Genomic DNA, 22,976 nt, shown 5'->3' with positions numbered 1-22,976 from the left:
ATGCAGTGGTCATGTCCAGTGTGGGAGTTCTGCAGCTCTTCATTTATTTGTGTCTCTACTTACTTAGCTTGTAGAAGGGTGTGATCCCAGATAACAGGCGTTAGCTGGCTGCAAAAGGGGAAAGTTATATATCTCTCCCTCATTTTTCCTTATGAATGACCTCTGAGTTGGTAATTGACAGGGATTATTGCCATTTTTTTAATCTCTGCTAGGAGGCTGCTGGAATCTTCCCTCATTTCATTATCCCGTTATGATGGAGCAGGATCCAGAGAGCACCCAATTTACCCAGACCCAGCGAGGTAAGGCCAAAGTGAGAAATGGCACTAGGTGGGGGGGAGGGGCGGCCCTTGGGGTTGCCACGCTGTTGGAAGCTCCGTTCTGTGCCTCTCTGGTCCTGGTGCTCTTTTATTCTTCAGTTACAGTTTTGAGACAGGTGGTTCAGGTGATGGGGAAGTATTGCAGGTAAGTGAACAGTACCTCTGGTGACAGAGGGTTATGACCAAGCTCTTGTCCTTTGGGACTCATTTCTGCAAGTGTGGTGCTAGAGAGGCCACAGGTAGTCATAGGATATTCTTTTTCTGTTGGCCAGAGAGGCTGTTGTCATTCAGATGGACAGCCAACAGGGGAACAAAATGTTTTTAATTTATAGGGAAATTATGTATAGATTAAACAAAAAACCCAATTTGCTGTCATTTGAGAGGGAATTTAGAATATCAAAAGGCAGAAGTCAAGCTCCTTCAGGTATTGACATTTTTGAGACTGCCCAAAGGAAGAGACTACTGAAGAAGGAGTAAATGGATAAAACAAGTTGGCATTTTATTAAAGTGCTTGCCTTACACTTATTAGAAGACATTTGAGGCTGGGCATGGTGGCTCACGCCTGTAATCCCATCACTTTGGGAGGCCGAGGTGGGCAAATCACTTGAGGTCGGGAGTTCAAGACCAGCCTGGCCAACATGGCAAAACCGCATCTCTACTAAAAATACAAAAAATTAGCTGGGCATGTTGGCAGATGCCTGTAATCCCAGCTACTCGGGAGGCTGAGGCAGGAGAGTCACTTGAACTAGGAAGGCAGAGGTTGCAGTGAGCAGAGATCGCACCACTGCACTCCAGCCTGGGTGACAGAGCAAGACTCTGTCTCAAAAAAAAAAGAAGACATTTGAAAAGTTCTGAAGAGATAAAAAACAAAACAGAAGTTATTTCAATGAGTTCAAGGCCTGCCCTTCGCTGATGGTGATAACTAAGGACCAAGGGTGGGATATTAATGGATAACATTCATCTGCAGAGAGCAGCCCCTTGGGGTTGTCACAGCCAGATTTACGGATTCTGTTCGTGATCTAAAAAGGCACATTATTTAAGCAATACTAGAGCACATTATGAGGCTTTGCCAAAAGAAAAGGGTAATTTACAGTTGTGGGGTTGGCAGGTTAGCAGTGTAGGTTAGGTAAAGCAAAATAAACTTTGCTCTAGATTAGGACTTTCAGGTCTGCCTGGAAAAACCTTGAGACCAAGTTGATTCCAGGAATATTAAGTGCTTTTATTGTTGCCACAGTTATGTCATGACACTGAGCATTCTTTCTGAGATACTGGTGCAAAGATTCTTCATTAGTTCCTTTTCCACACCCTAGAAATGACAAACCTAAGAATCAGGGAACATAAGGATTGATGACGTTAAAACAGGCAGGCACCATAGATGATGAGTGAAACAAGGAAGTTTATGTGAGTCTCTAATGATGTTTGAGGATTATATACCCTAAATATAAGGGAAAGGAATTTTTCATATGAATCAATTACTTTGAAGCACTGAGATAGAGAAGTTCTTGCAATAAAGACAGCAATAGGCATCTCATCCCCAGAACTTTTAACCTGGCACTGTTCTACAAGGATACTTAAAGACCATGATTTATCCTCCTTTTATATAATAAATCTGTTATTTATCCTACTGTGATCTTTATCACGGAAAGTGTCATACTTTGTGGTGTTGGTATTTTTACACTTTTCCTTTGAATACAAAATAGGTTTTTTTGGAAAAGGAAGTATTTTTCCTTGAAGAAAACTTAAGGATTTATTTAAACATTTAAAATGTTCACTTGGAAGACTAGGGTTGTTTGATGATTTTCCAGCTCTTTGTTAGGAGGATGATTGTTACTACCTCATTGCTGGTTGTTTAGTTTCTTTTTCCTCTTAGGCTTCACCCTATACACTATGTATAGGTCAGAGCCTTAGTGAGACACCTCAGCATTCAGATCCTTAGCTTCCCTCTGCATATCTAAAAGGACAAGGCTAGGATATACTTGTATTTAATAATTGTGGCAGGAATGCTTTTTAAACCATTAATCTACGGTTTCATAGCTTGGGGAATTCCTATGTCCCTACATAAAAAGGCAGTCTTCTTCTTATCATTAACATCAACATTATGTCTACCTCTATCACCAATAATATTATGTTTTTTTCCATTACTTAGGGTAGCCTATAAAGTAAGTGTACTTATCACTTTTCAGAATCGGTTCCAAATAAAAGGGTCTTCTTTCTCCTCTTGAGATTTTTCTCCTTGTATATTCTTTTCTAGTCTGATTGACTTGAGAATTTAACCAATGATGCTTGATTTCTGCTAGAAGAGTTCTATATATTGGGCAGATATAAGAACAGTGCACGAACATCGACTTCTGTTGGTTGAAAATTTAGGATTCTGTGGTTCATCCTTGCAAAATGCATGGGAACAGGGGCCCAAACAGATAATGAAAGTTCCTCCAGTTGAGGCTTTTAGGAACTAGCTCTTGTACTCTGATTCTCTTGGCCAAGGCATCTGTGCCTCCTATGCCTACTTGCTATACACAGATATTATAATATTGACTCGTTGGTGTTCACTGCAGCGTATTATTCTGTAAAACAGACTTGAGTTTAAAAGATTGTTAGCTGGTCTGCTTGGGAATTCCATTTGCTGGTTGGCCAGAAGGATACCACCTTTGATGACAGGCATTTCAGAGGCAGCCTGTGTTCCTCTAGCAGTTGACTGCAGTTGACTGTGACCTGGGTTGGTAGACTTACTGAGGACCTCTTTGCAAGATAGTTGCCAATACTTTTTGTACCATTTGAATATAACTATTCCTATTTCCGTTCTTAATCAATTTTTTTCTGATTTCCATTAAAAAACCGAAGATCTATGCCCTTTTCCTTTTATATTCAAACATTATGGAAGTATATAAAATACAAAAGTCCCAGGAATCCTCATTAGGATTGCTGTGTTCCCTTATAGTTTTTTTTTGCCTAGTAACAGCAACATATTTTTGTATATGTATTAGTGTATACAGACCATTCTTCAATTTTTCTCCCACTTAAGATTTTATTTTAGAGGACTTTCCTTGTGAGTATATAGGAATAGTTTATTCTCTTTAATTGCTACATGGTGTTTCTTTGTATGGATATATTAATAATTTATTTAATTTGTTGCTGGGCATTTGGGTTGCTTCCCAGTTTTTCACTAATGCTGACAATGTTGCAAATGAACTTTCTTATATATATCTTTGTAACCTTGTGTATTTCTGTAGGATAAAGTTTCTAGTGGAATTATTGAGTCAAGTGTGCCTGGGGCAGGTTTTTAGTCTTGAAATTTTTTAGTAATCCATTTAATATTATCATAGAAAACATTTTTCTGTTATTGTTCTTCTCACGTTTTCAGTCCATAGCGTCAAATTATATAATAGTGTTGTGAGAGATGGAGGAAAACTTGAGAAGGCAATGTGGAGAATTGTATATGACACTAGGAGTTTTCATGGAGTAGCAAGATATTAAAGCCATAGTTTGAAGAATGTAGATCTGGACTAATTATTTACAGGAATAGCCATCATAAGGGAGAAGAAAGAGGAACAACTCTCACCTTCCATATTGCCCAGTGCCCACGCAGCCTCTGATGCTCTGATTGTAAGAAATAGAAAAAAATCTCTTTTAATTTTTTCTGTTAGATTTTCTGTTCTCCCAAGTATATTTTACTGTCAGTCTCAGTTCTGAATTTTTTCCCCATGTTACAAATATCTATGATTAATTCTTAAGGGAGAGAAAAAGAGGTTCCAAGAGATCATTCTAAGGAGGTAGGACAAATCTGGAGCTGTGTATACTTGTTGGAGAAGACAGAAGTCCTGGTGAAGATATCTGTGGATACCTTCTTTAATCATCTGAGGCTTACCATCTCCTGGCGTCTTTTCTCATCTGTAAAACATGATGGTAGATAATTGCTCAGGTCCCTTTCATGTCTTCCATTTTGCGTATGGATGGTGATCAAGGAAAAGCTATGAATGAGCACAGCTCTGTGTAAAGAGCACCCTGAGGAGCTAAAAGTGTACCTTCAGAAGCTAGAAGGAAAGGCCCAGTGTTTCTCTTGGGGAGGGGCAGCTTTTCCTCAGAAGATGTCTGGTTAAGCTGCCTGTTTGCCTTATCTCAGAACAGAAACACTGGTGATAGTCTGATAAGTATATTCTGCAGTGCAAACCTCCTGGTGAGTTGAGTTAAATGCCCTTTAATTTTCATGTCTCCAGAGTTCACCTCAGCAGGGAGACGCCATGGGAGAGCTGGATTAACTGCCTTTCATAGTATTCTCCACATTAGTGCTAGTTTGTGTTTGTCCATCTCTGTCTCTCTCAGATTATCTCCTGCTGCATACTACGCCCAGAGGATGATCCAGTATCTCTCACGGAGAGACAGTATTCGTCAGCGCTCCATGCGCTACCAACAGAACCGTCTCCGTTCTTCCACCTCCTCCTCTTCCTCAGACAACCAGGGTCCATCAGTAGAGGGAACCGACTTGGAATTTGAGGACTTTGAGTAAGTACATACTCAGCTTGCTTTCTTCCCTCTCCTCTCAAGCTTGGAGTGCTTCCAAGTTGGCCACTGTTGGAGCTACAATGGTGGATGTTCTTGCTCCCAACTCCTCAGTTATTATTTATGAGTAGCAGGATGGGGTGAGGGACAGAGGGTTAAGATTCCCAGAGCACTCCCACCTCTGGCAGTTGCTTTGCTGATTCACTGGCGCACGAGGACAGAGACCTCCCATTGGGCCCCAGGCCAGATTGCGAGAGGATGGTGGCTGCTGCTCCTCGGGCAACATTTTTATTTCCCTTTTGCATGTACAGTGACCGTGGAAAGCTTCTCATGGACTGTCTTTACCACATCAGGGAGGCTGGAGGGTTGGTGTTTTTTCTCCTAAGTAGAGTAGCTGTGGAGATGTTGTCTTCGTTCTGAAATACTTGGATTTCCCTAAGAGGCGGATTTTCTATCTTAGTGCCCTGATCAGACTGACTCTTTAAGATCCTACTCCATTGCCTAAACTTTTTTGGTCTCCCTACTCTTACCCCCCCATTCAGGAACCTTAAAAAGTTGTCTGTCAAATTAATGTGCTGGGTTGAGAAATGATTTCTTGCTTCTTTGGGCTTTTTTGAGTGGTCAGCGGGGAGAGCCATGGGAGGATGCGCTAAAGGAGCAGGGTCAGCCCCAGGCTCTAGAATTTAAGCTAGCCAATCTTTTTTTTTTTTTTTTTTTTTTTTGAGACGGAGTCTTGCTCTTTCGCTCAGGCTGGAGTGCAGTGGCGCTATCTCGGCTCATTGCAAGCTCCGCCTCCCGGGTTCACGCCATTCTCCTGCCTCAGCCTCCTGAGTAGCTGGGACTGCAGGCGCCCGCCACCGCGCCTGGCTAATTTTTTGTATTTTTAGTAGAGATGGGGTTTCACCATGTTAGCCAGGGTGGTCTCGATCTCCTGACCTCGTGATCCGCCCGCCTTGGCCTCCCAAAGTGCTGGGATTACAGGCGTGACCCATCGTGCCCAGCCTTTTTTTTTTTTTTTTTTTTTGAGACGGAGTCTTGCTCTGTTGCCTAGGCTGCAGTGCAGTGGCACGATCTCGGCTCATTGCAAGCTCCGCCTCCCAGGTTCACGCCATTCTCTTGCCTCAGCCTCCGGAGTAGCTGGGACTACAGGCGCCTGCCACCACGCCCGGCTAATTTTTTTTTTTTTTTTTGTATTTTTAGTAGAGATGGGGTTTCACTGTGTTAGCCAGGATGGTCTCCATCTCCTGACCTTGTGATCCACCTGCCTTGGCCTCCCAAAGTGCTGGGATAATAGGTGTGAGCAACCACGCCCAGCCTAAGCTAGCCGATCTTATTGCTGGGTTTTGCATTCTCTCATCTGCTGCTTCTGACCTTTCTAGCCATTCATTGTGTTTCTTTCCATCCTGAAACTGAGCTTTTATGGCCTGTATCAAATTGAACATTTGGCTCATTTTGATTCCTTATATTTTGGTATTGTCAAACATAAAAGCAAGAGAGAGAGAAGGGCGGTTAAGCATTATTTCTTCCTCCTTTTTCACTGGCATTTGTGAAAGAGGACAGCCTGTCAGTCATTTCCTCCCCACCTTCCATCTTGACATAGCGGGGTCAGGTCTGGGGCCTTAAGAGTTCTCATCTCCCCCTCAGCTTTCTTCCTCAACTGAATGGCTAGTTCCTCACAAGTCATCTTGCAACAAAGCTTTTTGGTGTGTTTAAGAAATCTCTTTGCCAGAAAGGACTAGGAAAGTGAGAACAACCTTTGTACCAATTTGCCTTCCTGATGCTGTCATTAAACACACTAGCATTTGTGCTCTTAGAAGCAAAAGGAAAACTAAGTGGGAGGTTTATTTGTCTGAGAAAGATGTAAATGTGAAAGAAATGCAGGGATGGCCTGAAGTAGCAGTGGTGTGGCAAATGGAACAGAGGTCATGGTTCTCTCTTGTCAACTGCAGGAGAAGAGCAGAGCTACCTTCTGACTGTCAGCTTGTTCCTTCTCCCTTCTGTCCACTCTAGGGTGAGGTGGATGCGTATATCAGCAGTGAAGGAAATGGAGTGTCTGTTCCCTTAGCCAGGCAGATACTTACAGTGAAATATGTTCTCCTGTAGATACGGTTTTTCCAGCACCAGGGTCTATTCAGGGAAGCAATTGAAACATACATGCCAAGGCTGCTGGCACTTAGTGCTGCTGAAAAGCCTGGGTGACTTTCTCTCACTAATGCTGTGGAGCCCTGGGAGTCAGTGTTGTGGATTGCCTAGCCCTCTTTCCATGGACGCCTGGGAGACTGTTATCTTTTTGCAGTGGTGAAATGTGGGGCTCATGCCTTCAAGCTGTATCTTGCCTCGTGACTTGTCCTTCACAAGGGAGTTCTGGGTTAGTTTAAAATGTTCTGTTCTTGTCTTACCTTCCCTTTCTTCTGCTACCACCTCCTCTCTCTCTCCCCTTCCTTCCCCCTCGATTTTCCTGTGTCAGACTGCCTCCTCCTTATGCTCCCCCCAGCCCACCTGTGCGCTCTCCCCCACCCCCTCCCCTGGCTTTAGCATGACCTGAATTTACATTTCCTTCTTCACCTTTCATGCACTGACTTACTGTTTTTTCTCAGGGGGTCTTATATTGCTCCCTGGTTAGTAACAATGGACTGATTTCTCTGATACTCCTTGGAAAGTCCCTCCTGGGGTGTTTGCCTTTCTTTTTGGGCTGATGTAGACTAGAATCTTGTTTTTAATAGAAGCTGTGGATTAGTCACCTCAACATTAGTAGTCCAGGTCTTCTAGTAAAGGATGTTACTGGCTGGTTGAAACTGACTGTTTATTCTTTCTCTGTCTCCTTCCCTGCCCACCTCCCTCTACAGTAAACTGAATGCTGCTTGTGGTTGCTTCTGTCCTCTGAGTGTCCATGTGCTCTGTGAGGAGGGAGAATAACAAAGAAGGAATGTACCAGCACATTTTAATTTTTCTGCCCCAATCTTTTGCCTTAGCTTTGGTAACTAGAAGGAAAGTCAGAGGCATGTGCAGTCACGATTTATATTTTTTTCAGGTACAGAGAGACATGTAAGGTAGATATGGCGAGTAATCCTCCTAACAATTAGGTTACCATTAAGACAGTTGTTCCTTTGTTTGGTATCCTCACCTTCTCAGCACTTCATGCTCTTGCCTTTGCTACCTCACTTTGATGACCTCTCCCTCTGTTTGCTAAGTCATAGATCATTTTGCCATTTTTGGGCTTGTCACATCCAGTTGTATAGTGTTCTCAGAAAACCAAGGGAGCCATTACTCAGAGCCCATCTTTTGTGGTTCTCTTCCATGTGACCAAATCAGATATGTCTAAGGTTAGAGGACAGGAGCAAGCATATTTAGTGTCTGAGTTTTATTGTCCTGCTGATTTAAAAACCTTTGAAAATGATGTACGACCATTTTTGAGCCTTTCCAAGAGCTTGCTGTGGAGCAAGACCATTGAGATTTATCTCTTGGGAGGGTGGCTTTGGAGGTTGGTCAGCATCAGGTTAAATTTTCTGTTCTTTTGTGATCTGGATGAATGACCATCTTCCCGGGCAGGCTTCCTCTCCTGCCATTCATCTCTGTCTACAGCAAGGATTGAGACTGCAGGGTCCTTGTGTTTATCAAACTGCACAAACAGGACATCCAGAAACCTGCTGTCAGCAGGTCTCTCCTGAAGCTCTCAGCAGCTGTCTTTGCATAAAGTTGTTCATAAGCAGGGTAAAGGTGTGGCTGCCCATGACATTGCTGTCTGTCTGCTTTCAAGCCCAGACCACCTACTAGAATGGAGATGGCAAATAAGCATAAGGCAGACTTCCATTTTCATGTTTGCCATCCCTTTGGAAAGAGGGAGGGGGCTTTTATAAAGCCCAGGTTAAGTGCTATGGCCCGTAGTTGCTAAGGCCTACAAAAGAGGTGGTGTGTATGCTTTATGACAATTATTCCAGCTATGCTTGCCCCCTTACTCATTTTATCTGTTAATCTAAATGTAATTATAATTCCAGAATCCTCCCTAGCCCATATTCCTGCCCTTCCTGCCTCTTTTTGTAGCTGCTTTGCTTTCTGAGACAAAGGGATACTGTAGCAAAGGCTTTGCTAATGACAGTCAGACTAGAGAAGCTTCAGATTAGATCAGTCACAAATATCTGCATCGTATATACTAGCCACTGGATAATTACATTCAGCTTCTTGAAAACTGTTGCTAGAGCCGGGTGTGGCAGCTCACACCTGTAATCTCAGCACTTTGGGAGGTTGAAGCAAGAGGATTGCTTGAGCCCAGGAGTTCGAGACCAGCCTGGGCAACGTAGTGAGATCCCCATATGTATTAAACAAATAAAAGACTGTTGCTGGCACAGAAGTCTCTCATTCACAATTTTGACACACGGGCTGTACTTTGGATTTCTGCCTGGAAAAAACATCTCAATGAGAATTCTAGTCTTTTAGCCTTAAGATGAATTCTCTTTAGGTCTATTAATTTATTTTCTTAACTATTCTAATTAATTTGCTTATATTTGGGTCCTCTTTTCCCAGAAGTCCACATTGTGACCAAATACAGGCACACTTTGTTTTATTGTGCTTGGCTTTTTTTGCGCTTTGCAGGTATTGTATTTTTCACAAATTGAAGGTTTGTGGCAACCCGACATTGAGCAGTTGGCACCATTTTTCCAACAGCATGTGCTCATTTTGTGTCTGTCTGTCACACTGGTAATTCTTGCAGTATTTCAAATGTTTTCATTATTATTAGATCTGTTATGGTGACCTGTGATCAATTGTAATTGTTTTGGGGCACTGGGAACCACAATCATATAAGACAATAAGCTTAATTGTAAATGTTGTATATATTTTGACTGCTCCACTCGCTGGCGATTCCTCCATCTCTCTTCCTCTTCTTGGGCCTTCCTATTCCCTGATACACAGCAATATTGAGATTAGGCCATTTAATATCCCTATAGTGACCTCTGTATGTTCAAGAAAAAGGAAGAGTTGCACATCTCTCACTTTATGTCAAAAGCTACAAATGATTAGTGAGCAAGACATGTTGAAAGTTGAGATAGGCCAAAAGCTAGTCCTCTTCTGCTATAAACAGCCAAGTTGTGAACACAAAGCAAAAATTCTTTTTTTTTTTTTTTTTTTTTTTTGAGACGGAGTCTCGCTTTGTTGCCCAGGCTGGAGTGCAGTGGCGCGATCTCAGCTCACTGCAAGCTCCGCCTCCCGGGTTCACGCCATTCTCCTGCCTCAGCCTCCCGCGTAGCTGGGACTACAGGCGCCCGCCACCACGCCCGGCTAATTTTTTGTATTTTTTAGTAGAGACGGGGTTTCACTGTGTTAGCCAGGATGGTCTCGATCTCCTGACCTCGTGATCCGCCCGCCTCGGCCTCCCAAAGTGCTGGGATTACAGGCGTGAGCCACCGCGCCCGGCCTCTAGGATTTTCATAGGTAGAGAGAAGTCAGTGCTTGGCTTCAAAGCTTCAAAGGACAGGCTGATGCTCTTGTTAGGGGCTAATGCTGCTGGTGACTTTAAGTTGAAGCCAGTAATCATTTACCAGTTTGAAAATCCTAAGGCCCTGAAGAATGATGCAAGTCTGTTCTGCCTGTGCTCTGTAAATGGAACAAAGCCTAGATGACAGCACATCTGTTTACAGCATGGTTTACTGAATATTTGAAGCCCATGGTTGAGACCTACTGCTCAGAAATAAAGATTCTTTAAAAAATGTAACTGTTGTGTTGATGCACACCTGTGGTCCCAGCTACTCAGAAGGCTGAGGTGGGAAGATTGCTCAAGCCCTGGAGGTCAAGCCTGCAATGAGCTGTGATCACGCCTCTGCACTCCAGCCTGGGCAACAGAGCAAGACCCTCTCTCAAAATAAATAAAAATAAACAAATATAATGTAACCGGTCACTGACAGTGCACTTGGTCACCAAGACCTCTGATGGAGATATACAAGGATATTAATGTTATTCTCATGCCTAGTAACACAACGTCCATTCTGCAGCCCATGGGTCCAGAAGTAATTTCGATTTTCAAGTCTTAATAAGATATAAGGCTGGCCAGGTGTGGTGGCTCACACCTGTAATCCCAGTACTTTGGGAGGCCAAGGCGGGTAGATCACCTGAGGTCAGGAGTTCAAGACCAGCCTGGCCAACATGGCGAAACCCCATCTCTACTAAAAATACAAAAATTAGCCAGGCGTGGTGGCACTCACCTGTAGTCCCAGCTACTCAGGAGGCTGAGGCAGAAGAATCGCTTGAACCTGGGAGGTGGAGATTGCAGTGAGCCAGGGTCATGTCACTGCACTCAAGCCTGCGTGACAGAGCGAGATTCCGTCTCAAAAAAAAAAAAAAAAAAAAAAAAGAAAAGAAATAAGGCCATAGTGCTATTGATAGTGATTCCACTTATGAATCTGGGCAAAGTAAATTGAAACCTTCTGGAAAGGATTTGTGATTCTAGTTGCCATTAAGAGTTTTGGCAATTCATGGGAGGAAGTAGAAATATCAACATGATACAGAAGTTTGGAAAAAGTTGATTCCAACTTTCATGCATGACTTTCAGAGATTCAAGACTGTAGTGAAGGAAGTAACTGCAGATGTGGTAGAAATAGCAAGATAATGAGAATTAGAAGTGGAGCCTGGAGATGTGACTGAATTATTGCAATCTCATGATAAAACTTGGCATGGTGGCTCACACCTGTAATCCCAGCACTTTGGGAGGCCGAGGCGGGTGGATCATTTGAGGTCAGGAGTTTGAGACCAGCCTGGCCAACATGGTGAAACCCCGTCTCTACTAAACATACAAAATTAGCCAGGAGTAGTGGCGCATGCCTGTAGTCCCAGCTACTCAGGAGGCTGAGGCAGGAGAGTCGCTTGAAATTGGGAGGTGGAGGTTGCAGTGAGCTGAGATCGCGCCATTGCACTCCAGCCTGGGCTAGGCAACGAGCGAAACTCCATCTGAAAAAAAAAAAAAGACCACCAAAAGACAAAATCTTGAATGGATGAGGAGTTATTTCTCATAGATGAGCAAAGAAGGTGGTTTCTTTTTAAAATTATTTAAAAATTTTTATTCTCAGCATAGACACCTTGAGGAAGTAGTTTTTTAAAGATGGAATCTATTTGTGGTGAAACTGCTATAAACATTGTTAAAATGTCAACAAAGGATTTAGAATATTCCATAAACTTAGTTGATAAAGGGCTTGAGAAAATTAGCTGCAATTTTGAAAGCAGTTGTGCTGTGGTTAAAACACTATCAAACAGCATCACATGCTGCAAAGAAATCTTTTATGAAAGGAAGAGTCAGTCGATGCAGCAAAACCTCATTGTTGTCTTATTTTCAGAAATTGCCACAGCCACTCCAGCCTTCAGCAACCACCACTCTGATCAGTCAGCAGCCATCAACATTGAGGCAGAACCCTCTACCATAAAAAATGTTACAATTCACTGAAGGCTCAGATGATCATTAGCATTTTTTTTAGCAATAAAGTATTTTTAATTAAGGTATGCGCATTGTTTTTTAAGACATAATGCTGTTACATACCCAGTAGTCTATAGTATAGTGTAAACACTGCTTTTATATGCACTAGGAAACCAAAAATTCATGTGGCTTGCTTTATGGCAGTATTTGCTTTAAATTGTGGTGGTCTGGAACCACACCTGCAATATCTTCAAGGTATGCCTGTGTGCAAAAATGTCTACTTGTATGACGGTAATTTCCAGGAGCGAGAGATGGGTTCTGGTTCCTTAGTTTGGAATGATATATTCTGGAAATACCATATGCATATGTACACAAGAGTTTCATGCAACAAGAGATTCTCCTTTTTTGGTCCCCTTGCTAAATAATCTTCTGGCAAATAAGTCATTAAAAGGTCTTCTTGGTGTATGATGTGGCTGAGGAAAGTTCTGAAGGCTGTTACTCAGCTCTGCCATCTGATTGGGTGTGGCTTAGGGGAAGTTGCTTGCCTTTCGTTCACAACTCTTTTTTTTTTTTTTTTTTTTTTTTTTGAGACAGGGTTTCGCTGTGTTGCCCAGGCTGGAGAGCAGTGGCGTGATCACGGCTCACTGCAGCCTTGAACTCTTGGGCTCCAGGGATCCTCCTGCCTCAGCCTCCTGAGTAGCTGAGACTATGGGCATGGACCACCATGCCCAGCTAATTTTTTTTTTGTGGGGGTAGAGACAGGGTCTTACTGTGTATGCTGATCTCGAACTCCTGAGCTCAAGCGATCCTCCTGCCTTCGCTTCCCAAAGTGCTGGGATTACAGGCATGAGCCACCACATCTGGCCCACAATTTAATATTCTTCATCTGCCCCTTTGATATAACTTAAAAAGCCTAGTTGAGTCATGGCAAAGAAGATATGTTAGAAACTAGAGAATACCATTCTTATCAGGCGATAGACCTGATGACTCATGTATTTCAAGTTCTCCTGACTAGAATTCTAGCCACCTGTCCTTGATAGTACTTGTTCCTGCTCTCTTCTGAGCCGGGAATTTCTAGGACTTCTGTAGGAATCAGTGACTGCTCTCTAATAACAAATATATAACTTGCACCCAAGGAAGAGGGGGTAACTTTTGGCAAGTAAAATTGTCAGAGAGGGATAGGGTATTATCTACTTCATTTTGAAATAGAGTTCCCTTTGTCTTTTCCTTTGTCTTATGAGCCACAGACTCTAATATTAGGAGTGCAAGAGAAACGCTGAGGAAACACACTGTAAAGTTACTCTCTTTATAGGTTGGAACCTGCTTAAAGCAGTTAGGAATCAGCCAGCCATCTACATTTATTGAGTGGTGGTATTATACAAAATTAGTTCTTAATGTGGAATGAGACAAAAACTTCTCCACCTATAGTCCCAGCTACTCAAGAGGCTGAGGCAGGAGAATTGCTTGAACCTAGGAGGCGGAGATTGCAGTGAGCCGAGATTATGCCACTGCTCTCCAGCCTGTGCAGTTTTTTATTTTCATAAAAAATTAAAACAAAAAAAAAGAAAGAAAATGACCTGGAGAGAGACAAAAACCTCTCTTATTTTCCAGATGATTTTTGTAGTGGTCGAATGTCTTTACAAAATGGCTTAGAAAAGAGCTGTAAGTCTTAAAATAGGGTCTTTATTTAGGTATACTTAGGAGAAAGGCAAGTACAGTAATTCCTCTTTGGAAACTGTAACTTAAGCGAAACTACTATAATGAAACCAATTTTACCATAGACTAATTGATAGGAACAAGAGTTAAGTTCCTGTGACATATTTCTGGCTACAAAAACGTCACCAAGCATCTAAAACACCCAAAACACTTCTTATATTAAACATTGAAATAAATGTGAGCTGTATGTACATCTAAGAAAGATTAATAAAAATATAATTATTTGATTTTTGGTGAATCAGTGAGTGACAGTGGTCAATGTGGGGTGAGGTAAATCAAGGAATAGATGTTTGCAAAGTGAAAATTGTGAGGAACTACTATGTAGTTAAAACATAAACAGGAACAAATATGGTGAGTGCCCTGAGACTTACTTAGTACTGCATCATTATTGTTGTGCATCTGTATGATTATTGTATGCTTTACATATTTTTACATTATTTTGTATTCATTTATTTATTTTCCAACCTGCTTATTCCCATTCTGGCTCACAGGTGGCTGGAGCCTATCCTGGCAGCTCAGGGTGCACAAGGAGAACCTGCCCTGGACAGGATGCCATTCCGTCACAGGGTGCACTCATGCACACACCCACACTCACTCAGACTAAGGTAGTCTAGGCATGCCAGTTCATCTAATGTGCACATCTTTAGGATGTGAGAGGAAACCGGAATGCCCAGAGAAAACCCACACAGACATGGGGAAGTGTGCAAACTCAGACAGTGGCCATGGCCAGGAATTGATTTTTTTCCCTCATCAACATTATACAAAACAACATTGAATGAAACAACATTATTTGAGTACCAACTGTAAATGCATGGTCATAGAAACATGAAACAGCGTGGAATATTTGGGGAATTGCTTTGTTGATAGGTGTGGCTAGACTGTAAAGTTAAAGATGTGTGGCAGATGAGCCCCTAGAATGGAGCTAGATCTTTGTCTTGCATGCCCTGCAAAGGAGATGAACTTTATCCCATAGGCAAGAGGGAGTCATTGAAGCATTTTAAGTTATGGAATAGCATCAAGTTTTACATAAGTATCTAAAAAGATAGACTGTAATAAGTTACCACTAAAATACTAGGAGAGCATTGTATAAAGGGAGAGAGTATTTGGGGAGAGGTGAGAAAGCTTCATGGATTTGAGCTGGGTATTGAAGACTGCATAGAACTGTGAGAGAGGAATTGATATGGATGATGGGTATAGCGAGGAGATTCTAGATAAAGGGAGTAGCTTAAGCAAAAGCATAGAGACAGGAGATTTACAGGGCTTATTCAGGGACCCTGAATAGATCTGTGGCTAGAGCTATGGAGTGTTTGTGATATAAGAGAGATATCAGAAAGCCCCGAACTCTGGATGGCCTGGAATGCCTGGCTGAGAAGTTTGGACTTTGTCTCAGGCCAGCCATCATCCAATATATATTTTAGGCAGCTAACTCTGATAGCATTGGTTAAGGTGACCTAAAGTGACAAGTGTACTGATGCAGAAGTACCAGTTAGAAAGCAGTGGGCATAGTACAGGTGAGGATATCTGAGGGTTGCATTGTAAGTATTGACTGTCTGAGGGCTTGATGTTTTCTAAGTGTGGAGCCTGTTTGTGAATGTTTTAGGGGAATGAGCTTCCTGAAAGCACAGCCATCTTACTTTTCTTGTCTAAAAAAAAAATGCTATCTAAGTCCTTTTTTACTCTTACTGGATCCAGTTTTGAACTAAATGTATAAATTAGCAATCACTGCTTCTTAGAACAGCAGTGACTGGCATTGAGATCACTTGTCAATGCCTGCTGGCCCCACAGCCTGACAGCTATTGTCTACGGAATAGTCCTGGGTTCTAGTCTTGGCTGAGGCTGTGATTTATTATCTGATCTTGAGCAGACCCCTTTCCCATCCTAGGCCTCAGTGTCTGATGTGTAAAATGAGATTAGATAACCTCAGATTCTTGTAGCTTTAAGCTTCTTGGATCTTTGTTGGAGTTAACTATCTTAGAAAAATGTCCTCTGTCAGCCGGGGGCGGTGGCTCATGCCTGTAATCCCAGTACTTTGGAGGCCGAGGCAGATGGATCACAAGGTCAGGAGTTCAAGACTAGCCTGGCCAAGATGGTGAAACCCCGTCTGTCTAAAAATATAAAAATTAGCTGGGCGTGGTGGCGGGCGCCTGTAAACCCAGCTACTCAGGAGGCTGAGGCAGAGAATTGCTTGAATACAGGAGGCGGAGGTTGCAGTGAACTGAGATTGCACCACTACACTCCAGCCTGGGTGACAAAGTGAGACTCCATCTCAAGAAAAAGAAAAAAAAAAGAAAAATTTCCCCTGTAGTAGGCAGAGGTACAATAATGAAAAGTCTCAGAAAAGTAAGGGGCCTTCCTGAGGATTAAGAATAGGCTATATGGTACCTGTCGAGCCTCAATGTATTTGTAAAATACATACTTTACCTGAATTCTAGCTCTTACTGAGGACTTTGATTTATTGCTTAAAAACGTGTAATATTGCTTAGCAACTTTAGAATTAATACTTTAGGATTCTAGAATTAGAATTACTGGGCAAGTAAAATACATATGAATATTTGTTAAGAGGAATGCAGAAGAAGAGAAAGAAAATGGAACACATCTGGATTGTGCTTGGGCTTAGAATGGGAAAATACAGCAGGAAAGAATTACGCAGTGGGGGTTTGGGGGAGGAAGACATAACCCTTAGATTTATATGCTTATTTTTTAACATAAAATGCACAATAGGAATGTGGATTTGCATAATGTAGGCAGATGAAATTAAAAGGTAACATAAGGGAGGAGAGGAATTTGTAAATGGTAATTATCTCTTGTATTACCATTCCTTGGAGAAAAATGAAGGCTCTGTAGTTCCAGGAGACCTACGCTATTAGCTATTCCCTATGAATGATATCAGCTGGGGCTGTGCCTTCCTTCCAGAAATCAAAGCCCTTGCATATGTGCACAGTCATTGAAAGTAGAGACTGGGGCCTCAGTTTCTAACCAGCAGCACTCCAGTAAGGAAATGAGTTGACCAAGATCACTGTGCTCTCCAGGGACAGGAATACCAGCTAGGCCTTCTGTTGTCTGGAGATTGAGTAGAAACAGAGCAGCATAGGGAAACAAAAATTTTTTAATAGTCTAATTGTCAGCAAAGTCAACTGTATACTGTCAAGAGGACAGTGGCCTTTTGAGCTTTTTGCTGCAAGAGCTTCATTTATAAAGGCCCGAGTCAGAGTCATTTGTCACTGAGGAGCAATGACAACCTGACTGTCTGGTCAGGACTCAGACAGCCGTCTTAGGTGCATTTTTCATTCCTTCAAATTACAGCCTCTCTCCGAGGCAATTAATCCTAGACATTTAGCAAAAGAGCTGCTGCTGTGTTTCTCCCTTGTTCTGGAAATACATCTTCTTGTATTCAGCACTTATTTTGGATACTTGATTGTTTGAAGGGTGTTTTTTTTCTGGTAAAATCTTTGATAAGAAAGTATTTTTCTCTCTACTCCTTCCCAAATACCCCTCTGAGAGTTAATCAGAGATGCACAGAGTTCAACAACTGGGAAAGCCATTAATAACCCAGCCAGCTTCTATCCTGCTGGCTCAAAGTCAGCTTCTGGCTGTTGGAATTGATGAGGGTTTCTCTGGTGTTTCCCTGAAAAGTATTCCTCCTATGTTGGAGGAGCAATACCAACATATTTGTGTACTCTGTTCTTCACACTTTTAAGTCACTACCCTTGGAAAGGGTGTTGGCTATGTTGTTAGAGCCCAGTATTTAGCACCCTTCACTGTTCCTTAACTGTCTGGGTCTGCCTTTCTCTCACTTTTCATCTGGCAAATATCTTCCAATTCACTCATATTCAGCCTCTGCCTGCCTGACCAAATTTGTCTCCTTCTATCTCATAGAGCCTTAGCTTGATGTCGACCTTGTATCAGCACGGAAGTGAGTGGCAGATTTCTGTGTAGTTTTCTAAATATATCATTATTTTAAGTACTTTTAATTCCTGTGCTCTTCTGTTGGAACTTATCCCTCTCCCTTCAGTTCTTCCACTAAATATCCCATGCATTGAAATTTCTTTTCCCACCTCAACCCATTATCTCTGAATCTTCCCCTCTTTCTGAACTATAGAATCTAGAGAGTCATCAGTTACTTTTTCTGCCTTTAGTTATTTGGAACTGTGCCTTTGGTCCAGGATTTCTGTGTACCAATACTAAAACTGATGGCCTTTTCCCCTCTTCTTGTCGAACTTGTCCTTTTGTAGTATATTTTGACCTTTGCCACCTTACCCATTCCGGTATTCAAGGTTTTACCTGCTCAGTAAATGTTTGAGCTGGCTTGGTTATAGGCTATTTTATCCTAGAGGTCTGTGGGTTCTTTTCTCCCATAGGCAGCATCTCATATTGTGTTTATTATGTTTCACATTTTCCTGGTCATGCTGGGTCCTCTCCTGTCATTTCTCCTTCAGAGTTCTCAACACTTGGAATTTGAAATCTGCTCTGCCTTGTATTGAGATGACATTTAGCTCCTATTTCTCCATTCTTAGCCAAGATGTTAAATAAACTGAGGACCAGCATGAGCACCTCCCCTTACTTAACATGTTGCCTCTTTTATAGTGCCTCGCGTAAACTTCAGTCTGAGACTGCGTGTATTTGAGTCAGCTGATCTCATTCTTGTTTTCCTTTATATATCCCCCCAGTAATCTCTAAACACTATAAAGCCATTATCTCTGACCATATTTTGCACCCTCTCTTTTCCATCAGTTTTTAAAAATGTTGGTAAAATACACATAACATAAAATTTATGATCTTAACCCCTTCCCTTTATTTTTTTATTTTATTTATTTATTTATTTATTTTTGAGACAGAGTCTTGCCCTGTCACCCAGGCTGGAATGCAGTGGTGCACTCTTGGCTTACTGCAACCTCCGCCTCCTGGTTCAAGCGATTCTTGTGTCTTAACCTCCCAAGTAGCTGAGATTACAGGCGCTCGCCATCACGTCTGGCTAATTTTTGTATTTTTAGTAGAGATGAGGTTTCACCATGTTGACCAGGCTGGTCTGGAACTTCTAACTTCAAGTGATCTGCCCGCCTCAGCCTCTCAGAGTGCCGGGATTACAGGCATGAGGCACCACACCCAGCCCCCTTCCCTTTTTTTTTTTTTTAAATGAAGGGATAAACTGAATCAGAAAGAAATTATATTTAGGTTTTAATAGCAACAAAAAGATGCTTGTGACCTACGTTGTACGGGCCCACATTTTCCCCAGCCCTGGGATTTGCCCCATTTTCTCTGTTGTCTTCTTGTGTTCTTTCACCAAGCTCTGTGTTACCTTTGGGCACTGGCAACTGCTCAGTACTGTCCAGTGCACTGGCTTCTCCTTCCCTGCTCTTCAGCCCTTCTAATGAGAGGTAGATTCGTGTTTGTTGTCCAGAAGGAGGTGAATCTTTGGATCTTGCAGGAGCAAATTGTCAGCTCTGTAATATGATTCTGGGAAGGCCAGCTCTCTCTCATGGGTGTGGAATAATTAGATTTGACCCATGATGCTTCTTTTCTAGCTTTATTTTCTATTTTTTATTTTATTTTATTTGAGACGGAGTTTTACTCTTGTCGCCCAGGCTGGAGTGCAAAGGCGCAATTTCAGCTCACTGCAACCTCCATCTCCTGGGTTCAAGCGATTCTCCTGCCTCAGCCTCCGAACAGCTGAGATTATAGGATGCAACACCATGCCTGGCTAATTTTTTGTATTTTTTTTTTTTTTCTTAGTAGAGACAGGGTTTCACCACGTTGGCCAGGCTGGTCTCGAACTCCTGACCCTAGGTGATCCTCCTGCCTCAGCCTCCCAGAGTGTTGGGATTACAGGTGTGAGCCACTGTGCCCGGCCTGTTTTCTATCTTTCTTTAAAGAGATGAGAGTCTCTTGTTGCCCAGGCTGACCTTGAACTCCTGGACTCAAGCAGTCTTCCCAGGTAACTGAGACTACAGATGCACACCACTGTGCCCAGCTAGTTTTTTATCTTTTTGAGGCTTAGAGGCCTCCACCCTTTCCCCCCCCCCCCCCCGCTTAGGATCCTTTTTAACTTCAAAATATTTTCTAACTCCTCTTGTGATAATTGGTTGTACTTTGTTCAGTACTAATTGATGTGAAATATACGATAATGAAAAGCTATCATGAATTCAATTGTACTTTTAAATGAATTAGTAATTTATCACAACAGTAGTATATTTGAAAAATAATAGTATGCTTAATTTGGAAACTGTCTTATTTGTTTGATATTCAGCTACTCCTCTGTGTACATGTATAATTTGTGGGCTCCCCAGTAACTGCAGTCTGCTGGTCAGGAACTCCTGATTCCATTGTTCTCTTTAACCCCCCTTTTACATTCCATATAGTCTTTTTTTTTTTTTTTTTTTTAAATTGATCATTCTTGGGTGTTTCTCGCAGAGGGGGATTTGGCAGGGTCATAGGACAATAGTGGAGGGAAGGTCAGCAGATAAACAAGTGAGCAAAGGTCTCTGGTTTTCCTAGGCAGAGGACCCTGCGGCCTTCCGCAGTGTTTGTGTCCCTGGGTACTTGAGATTAGGGAGTGGTGATGACTCTTAACGAGCATGCTGCCTTCAAGCATCTGTTTAACAAAGCACATCTTGCACCGCCCTTAATCCATTTAACCCTGAGTGGACACAGCACATGTTTCAGAGAGCACGGGGTTGGGGGTAAGGTCACAGATCAACAGGATCCCAAGGCAGAAGAATTTTTCTTAGTACAGAACAAAATGAGAAGTCTCCCATGTCTACTTCTTTCTACACAGACACGGCAACCATCCGATTTCTCAATCTTTTCCCCACCTTTCCCCCCTTTCTATTCCACAAAACCGCCATTGTCATCATGACCCGTTCTCAATGAGCTGTTGGGTACACCTCCCAGACGGGGTGGTGGCCGGGCAGAGGGGCTCCTCACTTCCCAGTAGGGGCGGCCGGGCAGAGGAGCCCCTCACCTCCCGGACGGGGCGGCTGGCCGGGCAGGGGGCTGACCCCCCCACCTTCCTCCCACACGGGGCGGCTGGCCGGGCAGAAGGGCTCCTCACTTCCCAGTAGGGCGGCCAGGCAGAGGCGCCCCTCACCTCCCAGACGGGGTGGCTGGCCGGGCGAGGGGCTGACCCCCCACCTCCCACCCGGAGGGGGCGGCTGGCCGGGCGGGGAGCTGACGCCCCACCTCCCACCCGGACGGGGCGGCTGGCTGGGCGGGGGGCTGACCCCCCCCCCACCTCCCTCCCGGACGGGGTGGCTGCCGGGCGGAGACGCTCCTCACTTCCCAGACGGGGTGGCTGCCGGACGGACCGGCTCCTCACTTCTCAGACGGGGTGGCTGCTGGGCGGAGGGGCTCCTCACTTCTCAGACGGGGCGGTTGCCGGGCGGAGGGTCTCCTCACTTCTCAGACGGGGCGGCCGGGCAGAGACGCTCCTCACCTCCCAGACGGGGTCGCGGCCGGGCAGAGGTGCTCCTCACATCCCAGACGGGGCGGCAGGGCAGAGGCGCTCCCCACATCTCAGACGATGGGCTGCCGGGCAGAGATGCTCCTCACTTCCTAGATGGGGTGGCGGCCGGGAAGAGGCGCTCCTCACTTCCTAGATGGGATGGCGGATGGGCAGAGACGCTCCTCACTTTCCAGACTGGGCAGCCAGGCAGAGGGACTCCTCACGTCCCAGACGATGGGCGGCCAGGCAGAGACGCTCCTCACTTCCCAGACGGGGTGGCGGCCGGGCAGAGGCTGCACTTTCGGCACTTTGGGAGGCCAAGGCAGGCGGCTGGGAGGTGGAGGTTGTAGCGAGCCGAGATCATGCCACTGCACTCCAGCCTGGGCACCATTGAGCACTGAGAGTGATCCAGACTCCGTCTGCAATCCCGGCACCTCGGGAGGCCGAGGCTGGCAGATCACTCACGGTTAGGAGCTGGAGGCCAGCCCGGCCAACACAGCGAAACCCCGTCTCCACCAAAAAAATACGAAAACCAGTCAGGCGTGGCGGCGCGCGCCTGCAATCACAGGCACTCGGCAGGCTGAGGCAGGAGAATCAGGCAGGGAGGTTGCGGTGAGCCGAGATGGCAGCAGTACAGTCCAGCTTCGGCTCGGCATCAGAGGGAGACCGTGGAAAGAGAGGGAGAGGGAGACCGTGGGGAGAGGGAGAGGGAGGGGGAGGGGGAGAGGGAGCGCCCATATAGTCTTATCTCTTTCTCCTTGCCCCTCCTTTCATCTGCACAATTTCAGGTCAAAGGAATAAGATATGTTAAGGAACACAGTGTAGGCTTTCTCTTTTGGGAAAATAAAAACCAAATACTTTCAATGGATCAGTTTCCAATATCCCTGCTATTGATTTGTCATTTAATGCTTGGCAGCCAATTCTACCAAGATATAAAAACCATCATAGACTTTTGTTTCTGGCTTGTGAAGTTCCCAGTGGTCCACTTAAAAGCCAAGTGTTGCCTTAACTTCGGTTTCAGGGCCAGTTTGAAGATTATCTCATTGATTTGAAGATAATCCATAGGGAGAATTCAGAAAATATCCCAAATCAAGCTCTCAAAGGTTCATTTATTTTGTGGAGTTGGTTAAGCCGCTAATTAACTGCTCTGTCCAGCCAGTGCCCTTTGGCTTATTATTCCTTTGATGTACTGGAAACTAAAACATGTGAAGCTCCTTTCCTCTTCTCTTGTAGGAAGCAGTGAAATGTAGTGGAAAGATCTAGGACTTCAAAGTCCAATCTTCCTTGAATCCTGCCTTAACCACTTACTAGTTATGTGACCACGGTATTTACCTCTCTGGTCTTTTGTCCGCTTCTCTGTAAAATAGTAATAATACTTCGTGGCCTAGCCAGAAGAATTAAATGGGATAACATATCAATAACCTTTGTATTGGAACCTAGCAGATACTTAATAAATGGCAGTTACTACTATTGCATGGACTGTTAACAGTCCGTAAAGAAAACACCCAGACTTTGTATTCAAATGACCTAACATAGGATTACGTTTTCTAATATTCTTCACCATTGACAGTCTGTAAAAGAAGATACTGTCTTTTTCTTGTGCATTTTTTTT

At 43.7% G+C, this 22,976-nt stretch overlaps 1 protein-coding gene across 24 annotated transcripts in view; it reads left to right on the top strand.

The window, feature by feature from the left end:
* AMBRA1 (autophagy and beclin 1 regulator 1) overlaps window positions 1-22,976 on the top strand; it is a 205,014-nt gene that overhangs the window by 81,846 nt on the left and 100,192 nt on the right. For 12 of the 24 annotated variants that reach the window (XM_055354792.2, XM_019037126.3, XM_055354803.2 and 9 more), the window contains 2 exons: window positions 213-299; window positions 4,638-4,817. The exons of 3 other annotated variants lie outside the window; for them this stretch is intronic. In XM_055354792.2, the coding sequence (XP_055210767.1) occupies window positions 213-299; window positions 4,638-4,817 (267 nt within the window). The remainder of the gene's footprint in view (window positions 1-212; window positions 300-4,637; window positions 4,818-22,976) is intronic. 9 more of the 24 variants (XM_019037124.3, XM_019037127.3, XM_055354805.2 and 6 more) reach the window with 2 other exon arrangements.

This window comes from Gorilla gorilla, chromosome 9 (genome assembly GCF_029281585.2).
Source record: "Gorilla gorilla gorilla isolate KB3781 chromosome 9, NHGRI_mGorGor1-v2.1_pri, whole genome shotgun sequence".
NCBI lineage: Eukaryota > Metazoa > Chordata > Mammalia > Primates > Hominidae > Gorilla > Gorilla gorilla.
This window is presented reverse-complemented; position numbering and strand designations above follow the sequence as displayed.